This window comes from Pholis gunnellus (genome assembly GCF_910591455.1).
Source record: "Pholis gunnellus genome assembly, chromosome: 1".
Taxonomy (NCBI): Eukaryota; Metazoa; Chordata; class Actinopteri; order Perciformes; family Pholidae; genus Pholis; species Pholis gunnellus.
This window is the reverse complement of record NC_136528.1, coordinates 3,568,745-3,589,395: the sequence shown is the minus strand read 5'-3', so window position 1 is coordinate 3,589,395 and position 20,651 is coordinate 3,568,745. Positions and strand designations below refer to the sequence as shown.

The 20,651-nt window shown below is 42.3% G+C and overlaps 2 protein-coding genes across 2 annotated transcripts in view; one reads left to right on the top strand and one right to left on the bottom strand.

Moving 5' to 3' along the window:
* cemip (cell migration inducing hyaluronidase 1) overlaps positions 1–15,225 on the top strand; it is a 129,057-nt gene extending 113,832 nt beyond the window's left edge. The window contains exons 22-29 of the mRNA XM_079156914.1: positions 1,097–1,312; positions 2,282–2,493; positions 6,336–6,521; positions 8,329–8,533; positions 9,805–9,891; positions 10,551–10,708; positions 10,881–10,981; positions 11,892–15,225. Of these exons, the coding sequence (XP_079013040.1) occupies positions 1,097–1,312; positions 2,282–2,493; positions 6,336–6,521; positions 8,329–8,533; positions 9,805–9,891; positions 10,551–10,708; positions 10,881–10,981; positions 11,892–12,019 (1,293 nt within the window). The 3' untranslated portion in view covers positions 12,020–15,225. The remainder of the gene's footprint in view (positions 1–1,096; positions 1,313–2,281; positions 2,494–6,335; positions 6,522–8,328; positions 8,534–9,804; positions 9,892–10,550; positions 10,709–10,880; positions 10,982–11,891) is intronic.
* A 138-nt stretch (positions 15,226–15,363) lies between these two features.
* On the bottom strand, positions 15,364–20,113 carry mesd (mesoderm development LRP chaperone). The gene is made up of 3 exons (XM_079156925.1): positions 19,936–20,113; positions 18,971–19,203; positions 15,364–17,108 (listed from the first exon to the last, which is right to left on the bottom strand). Exons 1-3 carry the CDS (start codon positions 20,095–20,097, stop codon positions 16,841–16,843), a joined length of 663 nt encoding a protein of 220 aa, XP_079013051.1. The 5' UTR covers positions 20,098–20,113; the 3' UTR covers positions 15,364–16,840.
* Positions 20,114–20,651: the final 538 nt, after the last annotated feature.

Below are 20,651 nucleotides of genomic sequence, written 5' to 3'. Positions count from 1 at the left end.
TCTACCGGGCTGATAGCGGTAACAAGCTGATGAGGAACGACAGGAGGACGGGTGCTTTTAAACTGCATGCTTGATGGATGGCAGGTCTGTCGGCAGGACAGAGTGATTGATTGATTGATTGATTGATTGATTGATTGATCAGCTGCACCTGCGCTGAAGCCGAGCAGGAGTGCTCTGCCTCCACTGACTCACAAACACAGAGAGGAGCAGAGAGAGGAGGGAGAATGAGAGGGTCTCATTTCTCCTTTCCTAATTTTGTGCCTCCTCAATTCCTTCCCCCGAAGAGATGCGAGGAAAAAGTGGTCGAGGCGACAGACATTTAACAAATGAGATATCCTCGCCTTTAAAGACACGTCGGTTAAATATAACGAGTGTCATTGCTGCATCAGCTGTCCATTGTTTTGATATAACTGTTTTTTATGAGCATAATAGTGCTGTATGACAACTATTTACCTTCAATTCACAGCCTGCGTAATGTGACTAGAATTATTCTTATATATATATATATATATATATATATATATATAAACAGTCCTGTCTTTCTATATGACAACATGAAATACAGAAAGTTGGTGCTGAATCCAGGAGAATGTTCTTATGTGATCATCTGACGAGCAGCTGTTTGCTCTTGTGAACATCTTGTCAGGATTCGAGCAGTTAAACTGGATTTAGAGTAAAAACATAAAAATATCAAGGTGAACAGAGACTTATGAGGAGCTACAAAACGCGAAGGACAGAAAGTTTGATAAATAACTACAACTTGTGAAAATGTAAGGAACGGTTACATTTGTTGAGTCAGAGATCATTCATCAGCGCTGAGATCGATTTACGGGTCACAAAGCCAGAGGAGTGAGGAGCGAGGAACCGAAGAGGCTGATCGGGCTGAGACCATGACAGCCGCATGCTGCGTCAAAACGTTTCTCATGAATACAAAAGCTCCCAATGAAGTGGTAGAAAAGTCGTATTTTGTACTTCTTTGACAAGAAAAGTAGTTTGAATGTAAATCAATGAAATTCCTTCTCACCAGATGATGTGTAGAATACCCACTATGAGCAGCTACTAAATGTGTGCCTTTCACTCCATCGCTCCGCTGTAGATCACATCTCGGGTGTTTTTCGGGGAGCCAGGTCCTTGGTTCAATAAGATGCAGATGGACGGGGACAAGACGACCATCTTCCACGACATCGACGGCTCGGTCAGCGAGTATCCCGGAGCCTTCCTCGTTAAAGAGGACAACTGGCTGCTCCGTCACCCCGACTGCATCGACGTGCCCGACTGGAAGGCTGCCATCTGCAGCGGCCACTATGCACAGGTGGGTCAGCGGCAGCGACAGACTCACTCACACATTCATCCTCACCCTCGTCCAAATCAGCCTTCACAAGCACCAATCTGCTGCTTGTTGCACCCTTTGCCGTTAGTTGATTACATGCATTTGTATATCACCATCAGTTTACACAATTAGTTCTTTGAAATCCTGAATGAGGTTATATTAGTAGTTGTATACACAGTAGTGTGTCAGATTATTTATAATTCATGCATTTTTCACAATGATAGTATATCTGTGTCCAGTACACACATTGATACAGGACATGTTGGGCTTAGCTTAGCACAACAACTTGAAGCTTTTGAGCTTCTCTTTGCTTTGTTCACATAGCCGGCCTGCCATGTGCCTTTTAGTGCATGTTAGTGTGCCTTTTAGTGCATGTTAGTGCATGTTAGTGTGCCTTTTGGTGCCTTTTAGTGCATGTTAGTGCATGTTAGTGTGCCTTTTGGTGCATGTTAGTGTGCCTTTTAGTGCATGTTAGTGCATGTTAGTGTGCCTGTTAGTGCATGTTAGTGTGCCTTTTAGTGCATGTTAGTGCATGTTAGTGTGCCTTTTGGTGCATGTTAGTGTGCCCTTTAGTGCATGTAAGCGACCCCACTGGTTAGCTCATGGCTGCCGCTCTGCACTGCTCTCATACGGTGATGACAGCTGATAACGCTGCCCCGACCGACAGCGTGTTCATGGAGGTGTAGCGCCCACCCTCCTATTTCCACTCCGGTAAATACTGGTAACTCTGTCAGAACTGTTGCCAGTGTTTGCGCTGTTCACACTATTAGCACCGTTAGCCTCGGCCACGTTGAGAGGCCAGTAATGCTCCCAATCTGTATGTATTACCTTTTAAGTCGCACAAAATGAGATGAACTATATGATGATATTGATGTTGGGTAATGCTTTTTAAAAGTAAGTTGTCCTAACACTCGAACCGGCCTTTTAAATCCATGGTTCTGTTTTCTCCAGATCTACGTCCAGACACGTAACCCCGCCAACCAGAACATGCTCATGGTGAGGGATGAGTACCCCGATCGGCCGCTGACGCTGGAGGGCGCGCTGGGGAAGAAGAAACACTACCAGCAGTTCCAACCGGTGATCACACTGGCCAAAGGCTACACCATCCACTGGGACCAGGCAGCGCCCGCTGAGGTCACCATCTGGCCGATCAACTTCAATAAGTCAGTGGACACATGAGCAGCAGCACCTCCGTCAGCACACAGCACACACTCATGACACACAGCACCCTCACACACTCAGCATGTCTGCAGCAGCTTCTGTCTGATCTGAGTTTGAACAGGTGAAAATCATTTACTTTACTTATCATGGACAGCACACATAATATAACTTCTGTCAAATGAATTATGTTCATTTGCAGTCTACGGGCAGATTATTGACAAATTCAAGCCCAACTAACGATCAAGACTTTACACAATACGTGCCCACAAGCTTAAGCATAACTTGCACAAATGAATATATTGCCTGTCAAAAATAATAACTTGTGGGCACAAGATAATTTGTGAATATTAAATCCATATAGTGTGCTCACAGTTATTGATTTATATCTCTTTCACACAATGTCTCTTGTGAACTGTAGATATAGAGTTTGTGTGCACACATTATTATCCTGTTTTCACGATATTATCTTTGTCACACAGGTTAATAACATGTAGGCGAAAATGAATATCTTTGTGCAAAACATAATCAATTGCATACAAGGTGTTGTGTAAAAAAATATCCAAATGTACTTATCGAACATTACAGGGACAAGTAAAGGGTTGTGAACTGTATTCTGTTCATAACCTTGTTGTAAATGCACAAATACTGAAAAAGATGTCTGTTTCCACTCATAAATCTAAAAGAGAAGGATAATAAATGTCGAAACAGACTTTAAAATAATCCCAGAGAAACAACTCCACATGTTTGACCCACTGAAAAGCATCGACCAATCCAGACCAGCGCTTGACCTGCTCACCAGCCTGACTCTTTAACAGCAGAACGCAGTCTGAGGGCTTGAGCCACTGCAGAGCAGAGTGGTCCGTTCTCACAGTGAATGGCAGGCCACACAGATAGTACTTGAAGTGCCTGATTTACAGCGCCGCTCAGCTTTGTTGAACGCCCGGCTGAAGTACGCCACCACTCGCTCCCCCTCCTGCCTGGGAAAGCACTCCTCCGACGCCCGCCCCGCTAGCGTCTGTGTCCAGTGTGAAGGGCAAGCTGGGGTCAGCTGGGGCAAGCACCGGAGCCTCACTCAGGGAGCACCGAAGGCTGCTGAACACCGTCTGGCATTGCTACGACTCATTTGGGGTGTGTGGGGTCGGGTGTGGTGGGGGGGGGGCTTACAATGTTCCTATATCATCAAAGGGGGGCTTGACAGAAAAAGTTTGGGAACCACTGCATTAACCCAATTAGTATGATTGATCATGCAAAAGACGGGCAGTGCAGGCAGCCGGGAGGAGGCTACGATGGCAGGATCCTTCAGAACAGAGCTAAACACGTCCTTTAGATGTGGTCAGATGAGACAGCATAAAAAATAAAGAATGTCCTAAAACGCCTGCTGCTGCTCCAGAGCAAGCTTTTTGAAGTCTGATGAATAATAATATGATTACATTTTATTTGTATAGCGCTAGGTACTCAAAGGCACTTTACATGGTAAAATAATAATAATAACAAGGCAGAGAGATTCCATTAGAACAGTAATTAACAAAACAAAAACACACATAACTAGCATCACAGGTTAAAAGCAGATTTATGTCCCTTGTGTCACAGCGTTGGTTGGGATTGAAGTCTGAAAACATTGTGGTTGTGTGGAGCTCGACAGCAGTGAGTTCACCGCACTCATCTCTGCTGCAGGCTACAGGCTCCTGGCTTCATGGGTCCCTACTAGCAGAACATGCAAATCTCTGCAAAATCTCTGCAATCCAGTTGCATTGTGGATAATGTAGGCATTAGGTCAGTGAATCAGACGCATCGATTTTGATCCTTTCCTAAACGGTCCATAGTGAGTCTAACAATAGTAGCGCAATGCTACATCAAGAGTCACAAGTCTTTATGCCTGTCCTGAAAAGCCTTAACTTGAAGGTGGGATTAAGTTTGAGGAGAAATTCAAAGCTTACTTACTCTCACATCTCCACACAGCAGGCCAATTATTGCGTAACTCAGCAGAGTTTCGTTTCCTGATGACTTGACCGTTCATGTGGTGGTTGGTTTGCTATCCAGTTATAGACAGAATGTGGCACAGAGGAGACCTCAGGGTTAAACATAACATGTTGTGACTGATGACCTGACAAGATGAATTTCGTTAAGAACACTGACCCCTCCCTTAAATGCTTTCTGTAGACGACATGGCAGCCCTGAGGTCACACAGATCATTCATGCCGGGTGAAGTAAACTGATGGAGGCCATCACTCCTGCTGAGATTCACCACAGAAATGGAGAGAGCCTCACTTTGTGCTCCTCCCTTCCGATGGTGTTTACAGTGTGGCCTTCAGCTATTTCAACTGCATAAAAAGCTGCTTGTCATTTCAAGTGTGTCAGCTATTCCTCATGGCTGAGTCCACCCTGTCAGTAAGGAGCCGGTGGCTTTCAAACCACGGTGCATAAACCAATGGCTCCATCTACAGTTCACAGAGGAATACAGCAAGAGGGGCAGAGTCTCTGCAGAAAGAGCTGAGATCCGGTTTAATGGGCCATTCTTTCCTTACTTGTATGTATGATATATTAATGCAGCCACCTTTGCATTAGACGCAGCAGAAAGCGGTTATATATTTATGATAATCCTTTGAATTATCTGTCTTGTTAATGAATTGTTTGACTTTGGGGGAGTTTAAGGTTTGAAGGTTTCATTTTGTTCTTTTCTATTTTTTCCTGATTCAGAACTGGGAGTTCAGTAAAGCAAAAAACTATGAAGTAAAAAAAAAATGGAAAAGTTAAAACTAGTGCTGGGCAACGATTACAATTTGTAATCGCGATTAATCTCATTGTTATGTGCAAAATTCAATAATGAATTCAAAAGTAGTGTATTGCGCACTTTTATTGTAAAGTGCTGCTATATGAACAAAAGGTCAATAACATTTGGTTTACAAACACTTTAAACAAATAAGGTTCTTTTTAACAGGAGTATTCTCTTTACACAGTAGCAGTTATAACACAGTTATAATGAGTCTAATAATAGATATTCAGCCGGTGTTCACAACTTTATCTCCAAGTCTGTAAGAGATGCAATTTGCAAAGAGAGAGATGCTCTTTGGTTGCTTATAAATGATTAAGATAAGAAGGGGAAGTAGCTGTGTATTTTGAGATATAACATGTGCTTTAACTGTATACAGGATATTAGAGTATATATTTCGAGGGATACTTCACCCTTAAAATGACTATTCGTTGATCAATTACTCACCTTGTGTGACTTTGTTTTTCTTGCATGCCTCCATGGCGAACGAAGAATCTGGAAACAGAGTAAATCCTTGATGAAGTGAAGTAAACGGAGGCTTGAGACGGTAGTGGCAGAAGTGTTTTGTATAGTTTCATATTGTTTGTAAAGTAGTGAGCATACAACTGGAAAGATAACACTTGGAATATACTGCAGGAGGTTTTTTCTTCAATTCATCAAGGATTTACTCTTTTGGATTCTTCGTTCACTGCGGAGGCGTGAGAGAAAAAACAAAATGATATACAAATACTCATTTTCAGGATGAAGTATTCCTTTGAGAACATGCACCAATACCCAACTGACACATGGTTTTCTAATCCATGTGTAAAGCATGTTTTTACACACCAGAATCTTTCCTGCCATTTCCCCAAAACAGTGGAAAACAGTGTAAAGTGCCCATCAGACATTCCCAGATTCCTCAAATGTCTTCACCAAAAAATAGATTCTTTTCTTTTTTTAAAAAAGCTGCAGATCCTCACACTGGAAAAGCTAAAGCCGGAGAACGTTTCAGCTCTATTCAGAATTCATGTGAAGGTAGACGTAATCATGTGTGTGTGCTGAGATGAAAGCAGTGCTGTGTTCGGGGTGTTTCAGAAATGACTGGATCAACGTGGGCCTCTGCTACCCACAAGGCACCACCTTCACCGTCATCGCCGACATCCACAACCGCCTGACCAAGCAGACCCGCAAGACGGGCGTCTTCATGAGGACAACGGCAAGGGAGAAGATCAACCACTCCCATCTGGCGAGAGGATACTACTACTGGGAGGAAGACACTGGGTAAGAAACACTCGCTCGCCTCCACTCTCAAGCAACCTTTACAGCAGTCAGTGTAAAAGCATGTGCTATAAATTCGGGTCCACACAGAATCTGTAAACAAACCAACAGTTTATCCCGATTATCTGAAGTACCTCCTTTGGAGGTGAATGCCATAATGATCCCTCACTGCTCCGGGACACTGAGAGCCCACGGCTAAGCAGGAAGTGGGTCTGTAAACTGGGATGGTCCTTTCCAGTGGATAGCTTGGTCAATCGTTTCACCTTTCAACACCTCTTCCAAATGAGTGGGCTTCCCCGTGTGATCTGCAGTGTTTAGTGACTCCAGGATTCTTATTGAATAAGCTCATTGACTTCATTTCAAATATTAATATTACTGATAGGAATGATGACTACAGCTACACAAATAGACCCAGGTTGTGCTAACCTGTATTGTCTTTATGTGTGAACATTAATAAAACCACACTCTATTCCCTGTTAGACTTATAATATAATGTAAGAAGATGTGTCACAGCTCTGCCACTACTATCCTGTTTCTTCCACCTCTCGCTCACCTAATCAGCTCATTCAGTGCACCTGCCAGTCACACTGAGCTCATCACTCTCACCTGCTCACTCTGCTGCATCCACTATTTAAACCTCAGTCTCACACACACACACTCACTGCCAGGTCGTTCTCCGCTTTAATGCGAGACCTTCCAGCGTTTGCACTCGGACTGATTCTTTAACATTATCACAGAAATAAGGAGGAAGCAAACTGATCCAATAGCTTTTGATGTCACTATCCAGATGAAACATTGAATTCAAACTGTTGACAGCATCAAAATGTCTGCTTGTTGCACGTTCTAGCGACTACAGTTCTACAGGGTTCCGATATGATCACAACCGTTTCAAACTGTGTGCGACATACCCAGTGGCAGTTGGGGAGGGGGGGGGGGGGTCGCCCTAGTGCTCCAGTGTTATTATTCTGAGGTCTTCACCAGACTCGATACACAATGTGGGCCGACAAGATTTCATGGATGCATGCCAAGGCAATAAACTAGGCTACACGCTTTGTTCACACATCCCCAAGGTTAATGTTGTAAACGATAAGGACACACACACAACTATGCTCTGCAACAGATTCCACACACACACACACACACACACACACACACACACACTGTATTTGTGTCGCTCGGACCATACAGTGTTTTCTGTGGCACAGAAGGAAAAGAAAACAATATATGTGAATAATGAATTTAAATGGAATGAATAAAGGTTTTTCCGGAGATCCCCTAAAGTATTGCTGCTGAGGCTTTCAGGGGGTTTTAAGTATCCATCAGCTCAATGTGTCCGTGGTTGCTCGTAGTAACTTACGTTAATGTCTGGTGTAGATAATAAACACGGATGAGTCTGTATTTTAATTTTGAAGGCTTGACTACTTGTTCTCTTGGTGTTTTCAACAGCTGACGTCACTACAAGCGATCACGGGTGTGACGGGTGTGACTATATACAATGTGTCCATGAAGACAGTTTCACCAACGTAATGTTACATACATAGTAATATTGTTACCTTTGGACAAATGTAGCATCTAACCAACAGGAAAGGGGGCAGAGGTTCTGCTTGCTCAGCTGTTATTGTAGCACAGGGAGGGGCGGGACTAAGGATGGGTAAATAATGAGATACAGAAGTTAGAATTATAAGTGAATTCCTCCAATTGTTTTATTTTGGTGAATGCCATGCATTTCTGTAATAAATGGAACTAAAAGGTGAGCAGATTAAAAAGGTCCTGTATGTGTTGATGTCTAATTCTCTACTGTGTATTGCAGCCTGCTCTTCTTGAGGGTCAAGGCCCATAACGACAGGGCACAGTTTGCCTTCTGCTCTGTCAAGGGTTGTGAGAGGGTGAAGATCACAGCCGTCGTCCCTAAAGGCAGTTTACCCAGCAACTGCATGGCCCAGGCCTACCCCAAACACGCTGAGCTGCCCGTTGTGGATGTACCCATGCCCAGAAAGATACCCAACGCCAGGCTGGTGAGAGAAGGGGTTGGATGGGGGGGGGGGCAGTTAAATGTAAATTAAAATGTTCAAACGAGGCTTTGTGCTCTACATAGATGTTTTTACAGGCGGTTGTAGTGGAACTGAACTGACAGAATGGTGAACATAGTAACTAATTGACTAAGATGGACAATACCCTGCATGATCACAGAGTCAGAGTCGAGGGGCCATGACTGCAAAGGAAGGCTACACTCGGGCTATACTTAGGCAACACCCGGTCTACACTCGGGCTACAGTCGGGCTATACTTATGCTACACTCAGGCTACACTAAGGCCCACACGATGTTAGCAAGTCAGAGATTTCATCAGGTGCCAGACTTTACATGGTGATCCTCAAAGGTTCTCTATATGCATTTCTATTGCATGCTACACAGAGCATACTATACTTTTTGACTTGTCATAACAGGACACAGACAGCTAACCTATTGAAATCATTTGACCGTTTTGTCAACAATGTCGAAAAGGTCTCTAGCACACAAATACAATATCTATGGCATTTCCACATAAGCAGGTCTGTGTATAAATCCACAGAATTATTTTGTGTCATCTAAAACATGTTGCATCTGACTTATTCAGAAATGTTCATTCTGATTTACTAGGTTTGTTTTCACAAGGTTTGTTTTCATATCTCTGTATCTGAACACATATTTTAGTCATACTTGCACTGTTTCTCAGCAATACAGGACTGTCTCAGAAAATTAGAATAGAATATAAAGTTCTTTATTTTGTGTAATGCAATTAAAAAAACAAAAATGTCATGCATTCTGGATTCATTACAAATCAACTGAAATATTGCAAGCCTTTTATTCTTTTAATATTGCTGATTATGGCTTACAGCTTAAGAAAACTCAAATATCCTATCTCTAAATATTAGAATATCATGAAAAAGTATACTAGTAGGGTATTCAACTAATCACTTGAATCGTCTAATTAACTCGAAACACCTGCAAGGGTTTCCTGAGCCTTGAAAAACACTCAGCTTGGTTCAGTAAACTAAATCACACGTATGGGGATTATCACAATATTCTAATTTTCTGAGACAGTCCTGTATATGCCTCTTTTTAGGATTTGTGTTTTTTACTGCTGCTGATCTCAATTTCCTCACAGGTTGGAGCTTATATTAAAGTGCATTTTGCAGCTGTGGTTTTTTTACAGTTATTTGTTTTGAAGTGAAAACTTTAAATTGCTTCTGTGAAATTCCAAATGTTGTGAAATAATTCCAGCTTATTTGCTTGTTTTACTCTCAGCACTCACCAGAACACTTCTTGGAGGTCAAACTGGAGTCCTACAACACTCGGTTCTTCCACATCAAAGAGGACTTTGCCTTTACTGAGGTAAAACACGCTTCATTCAACCTTAAAAACCAGCGCTGATGTGTGCAGGCAATCTGCTCGAAGTGGTCATTTGAAACACTTGTTGACCCACCCTAAGCATTTTTAGCAACTTTAAAGTTTGAAGGATACTTCGACGTCTGGAAAGTAGGAGTCAGGACTCAAACAGCCAACATCATGGTTAAAGGACGACCCGCTCAACCCACTGAGCCACAGCTGCCCCGATACCAACATGTATTATATTTGGATAAACAATATTTCCAAAAACAAACTTAATCTCACCAAATGGTGAAGGAAAGGCCCTTAGTAAAGAACTAAGGCGCACCAGAAAAGAACCTCTTTCCAGCGCCTGCAAGCTAGCAATAACTGCGAAAAAGAGCACGGCACGTATAAACACTGTGGAAAGGATTTACAGAGATTAGCCTAGCATCAGCACCAACATGTTTCAGACATACTGTTCTTCTTAGAGGTACTGGTTGATTTGTTTTTGTATTCCTTTAGTAGCAATTTAACTTTTACTATTTGAATAATTAAGTAATTACAATATAACATATGTATGACCTGTGTTATTTGATATCAGTTCTGCTAAATCATTGACATTATTGCAGCGCTGTCATTTAATAGACACCAGAACTGTAGTGTGACTGGCCATGTTGTGACAGGTGAACGGCAGGAAGTTGTACCAACCAGAAGATGGGGTGCAGCTGACCGTGATTGACGGACATGATGGGAAGGTGGTAGAGAACAAAGGCTTCCGGAACTCCATCTTACAGGGCATCCCAGCACAGATAGACAACTACGTCAGTGGACTGAGAGACGGGTAAAGGCTGCTCCATTACTGTCCAACTACCCGAAAAGTCCTTCAACAGTTTGTACGATGCACGGGGCCTCCAAAGAAACTGAATACATTTTCCACAAGGCAAGACGCATGTAGCTACTATCAGCTAAATGTAAATAGTGAAATAAAAATCTGTCTCTCACTCTTTCTCCAGTTCAATCGTCCTCATTACGTCTAAGGGACGTTTGGTTACCAGAGGAAGCTGGACTAAAGTCTTGGAAAGACTTGGAGCAGACAAAAGCATCAAATTGAAAGGTAACTACCTCTATCTGTAGCTTTTAATTCAAAGCTTCATTCATAATGTTGACATTCTAAATGTAAATGCTGCACAGGTTATTGTGTTCAAATTCAATATTTAGTATTTCTTCACAGTTGCAGATCAAAGTACAGTAATATTATTCGTATTATACTATGAGTTGAATTAGATTCCAGTGGTGGCTGCATAAAGGATTGTTTCTTATCTCCTGTGATTCCAATAATTCCAGAGCGTCCAGAGTCCAAAAGTCACAATTTATTGAAAGCTTAGAGATGTAATCAATCAAAAAATTCACGTTTTTATCTAATAAATATTCTTCTTCAATCAATACATGTTGGCGTTAAGCCTATCAAAAATATGAAAGGCTTAACGGTTTGAATATGAGATGCATTTATTTAAACTATGTGTTAACATTAAGACAGCCGGCCGGGGCTTCATCATTGGTGCGTATGCGTGATCTGAGGCGGGTCTGAATTTGTTCCCAGAGTAAGAACAAATTGCAGGGCTGGTAATCTTGAGATCTTAAGATATATTTTTTAAATCATCCAACTGAAAAACCCAGCCAGAAAGTAGCTAGCAGCACTAGCTACGAACGTTACCAAATATTGCAAGAACGGGGCCAAGTCTGCAACACTGACAGTCCGTCCCTTCAGGACTCCCTCCAAAGCCACTCCCCCAAAATTGTCATTATGAATATAAACAAAAAGGCAGGCTGGCAGACAGGCAGGTAGATTAGCCAGGGTCAATTTTAGCCCCCTGCTTCCAGTGTGCTGAACCAGTGGCTATTGATCAGAAGTGAAGCAGGTCCCCCCTTTGCTGTTCAGAAGTAAATGTGAGGCATGGCATTGCTGAAACACCCTGGTGCTCTGATGATGTCACTGACTTTTAATGTAATTTGTCCTCCTGCAGATAAGCTGGCATTTGTTGGCTTCAAGGGCTCCTTCCACCCTGACTGGATCCATGTGGAGGTAGATGCCAACCGAGCCAAGATCCATCAGGTCCTGCCTGTCCCTGTGGTCCACAAGATGAAGCTATGAAAGTAGGCAGAGTGCGGAGGACAGCAAAGAGACTATGAAGCCCCCAGATACCGACGCACATTGCCAATCCCCCCCATTCCCCAACAAAATGCACAGACACAAACTTACACATACACATACACACTGCCAGCGCCGCAGTCAGTTGCTCCAAGCCATTGTCAAGGATCAGTGGTGTTTTTTTTCTAGATTTGGCAATGAAAAAGAATGATGTGATTTGGTGTGTCGAAAAGGAGAAAACCCTCTCCCAGAGCCAGCACTGCCTCACCATGAATTGTATCTGTGTGAGCAAGCCCATCAGTGGAGGACTTTAAGATGACAACACAGCCTCTGGGGGCCATATTTGAGGTCAAAGCAACAGTGGCTCAGAACAGCCAAGGGTGTTTGCAGAAACGTGGCTGTCTCCACGGACATCAATAGACATTACCGATATTGGTCCTGTTTCAGACTGAACACTATCATTGTGTCACTAACATAATTCTTTACATAACGTTAGCTTGTCAGCTAAAGTAACCATTGGATTTGGGCAGATAACCCAATGTGAAAACATCTGTTTTTTGCTCCAACTAACATGGACATTAAGTTATTCATGTTAACATTGGCCTGTTGGCTGTTCAGTAGGCGTGTTAGTTCTCTGAAATAGCCAAAGATATGAACTAACTGCTCCTTTGCTACACCCGGTAAAGATTTGGCATAGAAATCGGGGCTAAAGACAGTTCAGCCTTTTTAACATTTTGAACATATTCTGCCCTCTAACGGACTTCGCTATTGCACTCTGACACGACAGCAAAAATGTCAATACCCTTTATCACTGTTGGATGACACCGTTAGAAAGAGCATTTTGGAGGTAAAGCTATGCTTGAAATGAATTAGTTCATACAAACACGTCTAAAGGCAAAATGAACAGTCGCATGAGAAGGCAGAGTGAAGACCTTGCGGTTATTGAGGGCAAGATGCGAATGTGCAAATGGACTTTACTCAAAAGGAGCCGTACGAAGAATGAAAAAGAGAGTAACAGTTTGGAGAAAGTTACAAAGAAAAGAAGCACTTCATTTGACGCAAACTGACTATATCAGATGACGCTGTCAGACAGTACTGTTCAAGGGTGCTGTGAGAGGATGCTGACGTCTGACAGCACATTGTGGTACATACCCATTGTCCATAGCTCCCCTGAATAGCTATTCCTCCTGTTTTGCTGCCTTGACAGACGGAATCTGTCTCCTTGCTTTTCTCTCACTCCCATTCCAAAATAATAGCATTTCATCTTTGTGTGATGTTGAATGGCAGGTCCTCTTGGACACAGTGGTGCAAACTGGGTATCACTCTGCCACCTTTGTGCATCTCGGGACATTGACCCTATGTTACTCCCTGTGACCCAGCAAGCCTCCTCAATAGTAGTGGACGTCCATCTGGTGGGGACACAAGGCCAGACTAAACTTGTACACAAACTAGATTGTAAGTGTCGTCTGACCACATCTAAATGCAAAGTGTTTGTAGCTATTCCGAATGGTGCAAAAAGCCTCTTGTCTTGGAGAGCGTTAAGGTGCAATAATTGTTCAAATGGGAATAATGGTGCACACTCTTCAAAGGGATCCATCGTGTTGCACTAGTTTGTTCACATAAAAAGTAATGGAAGTAGTTGTATGAAGAAAGAGGGCTTGAGTTCTCCTCAGTCATGGCTGTTTTCCATTCCAAAAATAAGATGACATGAGCAAGTTGATGGTATTGTTACTCATTAGGAGAGTGAGAGTGTTGTGACCATTTAGGAGCAAAGTAGGTCCAGAGGTTCCTTCCCCGGGCAACATCCTCCAGCTCTTCCTGGAAACCCTGAAGTTTTCCCTGGCCAGCATGTTCTGGGTGTGTCCTGGGCCCACTGTCTTGTTGGATGTAACCAATTACCCCCAGATCAGAGCCTAAACCAGCTCAACTGACTCGTTCAAGAGCATTTTATGAAAAGGCAGAGCAACTTTACCTGGAAGAGGTAAGACTGTAACCACTAGTTCAGATAATGAGGCCCTCAGTCCCAACAAAAAGAATCTTCACAGAGCTGGAGTTATACATTCATCTAACTAAACTCATACCAATGACAATCGTACACAAGTATTTTGTACGAGAAGAAAACATGACGCCACCCTGATTAAGTTATAATTAACAAATCTGCAAATGATTTTGTGCCAGTGCTTTTCAGTTGGATAGTTCTTCAAGATACATGCCTGGAAACTAAAAAGATATTAACAAAAGGGGAAGATTGTGATCATGGATGGAATGCTGAGCGGGCATATCAGGCACAAGCCCAGGGTCCAAAGGGGTCAGGGGGCTGCAGAACAGCAAGGAAGAGACAAATAACGGCTAAGATGTCTCTGATAGTTCTGGTTCATCTGCAAAATGGTATTAAGACACACAAGAAGTAAAAATGAGGCCGCCATTTATCATTCATAGCTGTTAGTCTCTCTACAACATAGGTTACTCGTCTGTTGGAGGGGTGGAAGATCTTGGACATGTCTGTGCCCAGGGACACAGGGGTCTCATAATCTGTCCATGGCCAAACATTTGTTTTCAAGCATGAAAGTTCAGTCTTTAAGTTAGACAGTAGTCTCAGTCCAAGCTGTTTCAGTCCTGTTTGGTCTGGATCATCGGACAGCTTTCACACCAGTCTAAACAACGTAAACCAAAAGGCAAATGCAACAGAATTTGGTTGAACTATGAGCTTTGCTTTTTTTACTTTTTTTTTTATTTTATTGGCACAGCACATTGTAAAGAAACGCAAATGCTTTTACAAAGAGTTGTGTATGATTGCGGTTCGTAGGCGACTGGGCTTGCCAGTTTTCTTTCTCACGATAATCTATGTTATAAAAAAAAAAGCGTATTATTCAATTAATCACCTTTTACGTTGATCATTTAACAACAATTTCCAAGAGTTTCTTTTTCCAGTTTGATTATTTGATATTTGTAGAACTACTGGCTAATTCTCCAACGGACTGTCAGCTATATGGTTGCAAAGTGATTTATGATGCAAAGCCTGTATGAGAACATAGGGAGCAAATACTAAGAAAGTGTGAGCTAGCTAATCAAATGCATGTTTAATGTGTGTGCATCACTGAGCATCCTTCCCATGCAGGTCTCTGTGGTATGTGACAGATGTAGAAGTTGGTTTCTTTGCTTGGGTAAATGCCTGCTTTGTTTGACTAAACTGTATGAAGAGAGAATGGAGGAGAAGAAGAAAGCAACAAAAAGATAAACATTCTTTGTTTTGCATCCAGACCAGTGGTTGTTAACGTTCACTTGATATTGTAATTTTTCTCCTGTCAGTGTTTGTGATCCATTTGTCTGTATTTTTGGAGTGAACCAGCAAGAAGCCCATGAATATAAAAAAAGATTAAATTAAATTGTCAATTGAATGTCGAATCAGGAATCTTTAAATGTGCAATTTCCCCATTTAAAAATAACAGAAACCTTTTGTTTCAATCCGGCGAGAAAAAGTATTCTCCTCCCTTTGCCGAAATAGCTGGTCTTTTTTCGGAGGTTGTTGCAGTAATTTAGTGTTTTGTATGTTTAATGTGTTTTTAAAAATCCACAGATTGCTAAGAGATATATTTTATACTTATTTATTGTACAGACACAGTTGATCAAAATCTACAAGGGCCATCTTTTGAGTTGTAATGTTATTACTGTCCTGTATGTATACTGTATGTAAGAAACCATTATAGCTCCATTTAAAAAGATGTATCGGACACTCGTACTGCATATATGCATATGACTCTTGGTAAAGTTGGCTTGTTTAAGTGTACACCAAATGGATGTGTTGTATATGTGGATTGGGCCTGTAAAGTATTGAAGCTCCATGACTTTGAATTACTTTGAGGACTTTTGTACAGAAATAAATGATGATGACCAGTTTGTCTGAATGTCATTGTGACCGAACCGCACATTCACTAAGCCCTTTCTCACTGCTGGTCATTCTATCCCATAGCACAGCAACACAATAACATCGTTGCTACGGTCTCTTTTTAAATAGTATTGTCTCTCTGCCTTTAGTATATTCATGTTGCTGTTTCACACACTCTCCATCAGCCCAGTGTCTGTGGGTTTCCAGTGGGAACCAAAGTCGATGGCAAATGAACCAAGCCGACCTCCAATTCCTCAGCAGAGAAGAAAACCCTTCTCCCTCTCATTTCCCTGTTGAGGTTAATCCACCTGTCTCAACCTGATTGGCATCATGCATATAACTACAGCTAAATCCAGCAAACCATCCATGCATGACTCGCTGCCGAAAGTCTTTCAGCCTCTGCCTCATCTGCGTCCCTCGTTGCAGCGGCCTTGTGCGCTTTCGCGTTAATTGGAATGGAAATGTTCTTCTTTGCACATATCTTCTGAAGAAATCTCATATGATTGTATAAAATTCTTTTATTTTCATATTCAGTGAAAAATCAAACAGAAAATGTGGGCGCTACATTTGAATGTAGTTGTAAATGCTGCTGAACAAAGACAACAGAACACGTTGCAGGACCTGGAGGTCTGATGAACGGCTCTTAAATCAAGTACCTTTCAAACTGGATCTGAATGCATTGGTTTTCATTAGGTGATAACAACAACAAACGTGTGAAGAACCCAGACAGCATTGATTGAAAGAGCTTGTTAAACCATGACTTAGTCACTGCAACATGTTCCAATGAGGGAGAGCTGGATCACGGTCACCACTCACACCACCGACTCTTCACGTGGTGGTCCTGCAGCCCCCCCCCCCCCCCCAGCAGCTTCTTGCTGACAGACTGGTTGTCACAATATGCACGTCTAAGGCCAGAAGAGAAGAGACCCGAGCCTCCATCACAGCTCCCGTTTCAGATGCCCGGCACTGTTCCCCTCCAAGTCGGGCTTCTTGGTCTCAGCCTTCTTTTTGCTCTTCTTCTTGGCGTTGACTTCGCTCGGCTGCTTGTATTTGGCGTCGTCTTTCTTGGCGGCCTTCCCGGGGAACACCTGTCCCTCCACGGTGACGTCCAAGCAGCGCTCCTGGGACACAACGTAGTCTTTGACCTCCCAGGCCACACTGCCGTCCCGCAGCATGAAGATCACCCTGTTGGAGCCCACCACGAACCTGCAGGAGGACGACGCATCATTTACTCACTGTTCATGGTGATGCTGTTGTATTCAGCGAGTGTATAACGGCTTCATTGACTTGTATGCATCATTAGGGACATTTTAGGCTTTTTCAATGGTTTTGGCTGTATATGCATATGGCTACATTTCCACATGGCTGAAGTCTAACCTGCTGATTACCGTTTCCTTTCTGAGACTATACGTCCTGAAGCCGTCCTGAGGTCAGTGCTGAACAAACAGGAAGCATTGTGTTTGTTTGTATTGATGATCATTACGGAGCGGAGACTCCAGCATAAACAGCTGTTGTCTGTCAGTAATTACTACCAGAACTATAATTATACCACGATTTAGAAGAAACTGTTGCAAGCAAAAGTCCTGCATTCAAAATCGTACCTAAATAAAAGGTTTTTAGTCGTTACAATGTTTGATATTATAATAATAGATTGAGACCTTTAATGCAGTAAAATGGAAGATGCTGACTACGACAGAGCTCATTTATTCACTTTATATTTGAGGTGCTTTAACTTACTATACAACAATGCATTGTGTTACTCATTATAAATGAATATATTGAAGTCAAATGTAAAACAGTAGTACTGGAGTAAATGTACTGAGTTACTGTCCACCACTGATTACTGCTGCTACAAACAAGCGGTGCGAGTTGTTCTGGAGCCCTGCGTCTCTTTCTCTCGCCCCAAAACTACATCTGAAATGATTTCATTTGAACACATCATGATACCTTAAGAATTGGCCTTTGCACAACACTGGTTTTTACTGAGTAGGGCTTGAACACGTCATAATTTGACAGAAGGCAACCTCCCTTAACAGCAGCTCCGTTATTTAGCCAAGGAGGACTGTACTCCGGCTGCTAACGGCTAACGCTAACTAGCGCTCCTTCTGCCCACGTCAACCTGGATTTGTTGTTCACAACGTCACATTAGGATGAACTCGGGTCCGTCCTCTGGATAGTGACTTTACAAAAAGAAAACAGGTGCTGTCCCGTTTTCTGGATTTTGGTACCGACTTGGAACCAAAGTATTGCGAGCTGGGTACGCTTTATGTAACCTTACTGGCCCAAATTCCACGTTTCAGAGTTTGATTATGAATTTATTTTGATTACAATGCAAGAAATCATTGATTGCAAGTATATTGATTTATAATCATAAGCTAGAGTTACACTGTGGAGGTCGCTACGTGTATTTGAGCCTGTATCAGAACTACTGCGACGCCAGAGTTTAGAGACGGCATAGGAACCTGAACCTGTTAACGGGTGTGATCTGTGGCTGCTTTCACTGCCAGTGTTGGTGCATCCACTGTAAGGCTGAACAATGAGGTGTAATTACAATATTTCCCACCAGGTGGTGAAAAAAAGTCAACTAACAAGTTATAAAGAGTTTTTAAAAAAATGCACAATTAAGCCTTCATTTAGTATTATACGATGTGATAATTTACTGTCACAAGAACAAAGTTCAGTACTTCAATGCTGATGACAACTCAGCAAACTCCATCCACTGATGAAGACCTTCAGATGTGGTTTTCTCCAGAGAAGAGCTAGTACGTGGACGTTGAGCTCTGAGACACTAATGGGACTGACTCTACAGCATGAGGTCAGCCAGACGCATTTTAGGTTTCTAAAATGGGGCTACAGTAGTACATGTACTGTAGTAATACACCGACAATGGAGAAGAACCTCATACAACCATACGTCTAAACATCTGGACTACTGTATCTCTTCAATTGGCTCGTCCAACTAACAGAACCTTCATTACAATCATTAATGAATGACTTTCATTTTGATAGTGGTTCAAATGCAGCTGAGGAAAGTTCTTGTAAATGATAAAAGGTTCAGAGAGTGACTACCTCTGAATATCAAAGTTGGCGTTGAAGAGGCTGCCCTGCCACAGGCCTGTGATCTCCTCCGTCTCCTTCTCAGTGGGATCTCCGGACACCGTCGCAAACACCATCAGAGTCTTGCCCTTCTTGGACATCTTGAGCAGCTCTTCCGGCTTGGACGGGTCAATCTTGGCAAAATCGATGGGGGGAGAAGATCTCTTGTGCTCTGGAAGGTCACCTTCCTCAATGTCATCATCCTCCTGAGGAACAAAGAGCAGAGATAATGTGCAGTGAGTCATCAGGTAAGATTAAATGACATTTATATGGTTATAGTTACTTCATACTTTATTTTTACAACTCCTTTCACACAACTCAACATTTTTGAATGTATAAAATGAAAACGTGTATATACTGTACAGTTCACGACTTTAAAGTAATCCAGTACTTTATGCATTTAAAATGCTGTATTGTCTATTTCTATTTTCCCTTTAACTTGTTTTTTAGTACATTGAGAACAATTCCTCGTATGCTTACACACTTGGCCAATAAAGCTGACTGTGCTCATTGTGTGCAGAGTTTTAAAGTACACTTAAAGTACTGACATATGAACTATAGACCACTCACGTGGCACTTCGTTCTGCCCAAACACTTTCCCTTTTGACACTTCAAACTGTACATCTTGCTGATACCTCTGTGAATGGAGTAACGTTGGTGGAGAACAGAACTTCTCTATGAAGTCACATTACAACACTAAAGCGAGATAAGCTCTCTGCTAGCGTTGCTAACGTCACCACTCCCATATCAGGATGTAACAACTGTTACACACATGGGGCTCATGATTGTGATGAACTATTACTGTTCGCGTGGACACCGAGGAGTTCCATGTTCCTGGTTACTTACCGTTAAACTAGCTACATACCTAGCTTACAGCTAGGCTAGTTGCTTGCTAATGTCTGTGGCTACCTGAATGAAAACGTTCACGTTAACGTTACCTCCCATTGCTCCAGGAGCCGGGCCATATCTGCATCATTGTAGTCTCGGATATCCTTCTTTTTCTTGGGCTTTTCTTTGTTGTCAGTCGCTAATATACAAAGTAAATATGTGCACAGAAGGAGCACTCCCGTAACACTTTTCCACCTGAAGTCAGACGCCATGTTTACAGATGGTGTATTGTCATTGGCTCTGGAGTCTGCCGGTCACAAGACGAGGGGGCGCGTCAGAGCTGCAAAAAGCCGACCGGCACTAGCGGTACGCACGCCATATGTAGGAATTTCAAAATAAAGCCAGAATTATTTCTGTGGTTGTATTTATATTTCAACCATTAAAATATCTTCAAGACATTTTTCCATCCTTCTGATTCGGTATTCTATAAAGTACGCTTTTGCTATTTTTTTGGGCTTCACTTCCATTAAATACAAAATAACACAGAAAAGTAGAACATTTCGCAGGAATGTTTTATAGTGTGGTTGCTACTGCCCGAAGACGTAGCAATATATATACATATTACCGGACATATTAACTCAGCATGTATTTTCAAGGTACACCACATTCTCTGTGTGTTTCACTGTGAGAGAGATGTAGAGAATACAATGGTTGTATTGCCTTCTTTAATTACTATTGCAACATGAAATTACATTTCATTACATTACAGACATTTAGCAGACGTTTTTATCGAAAGCGACTTACAATTCAGATTCTATCACATTTC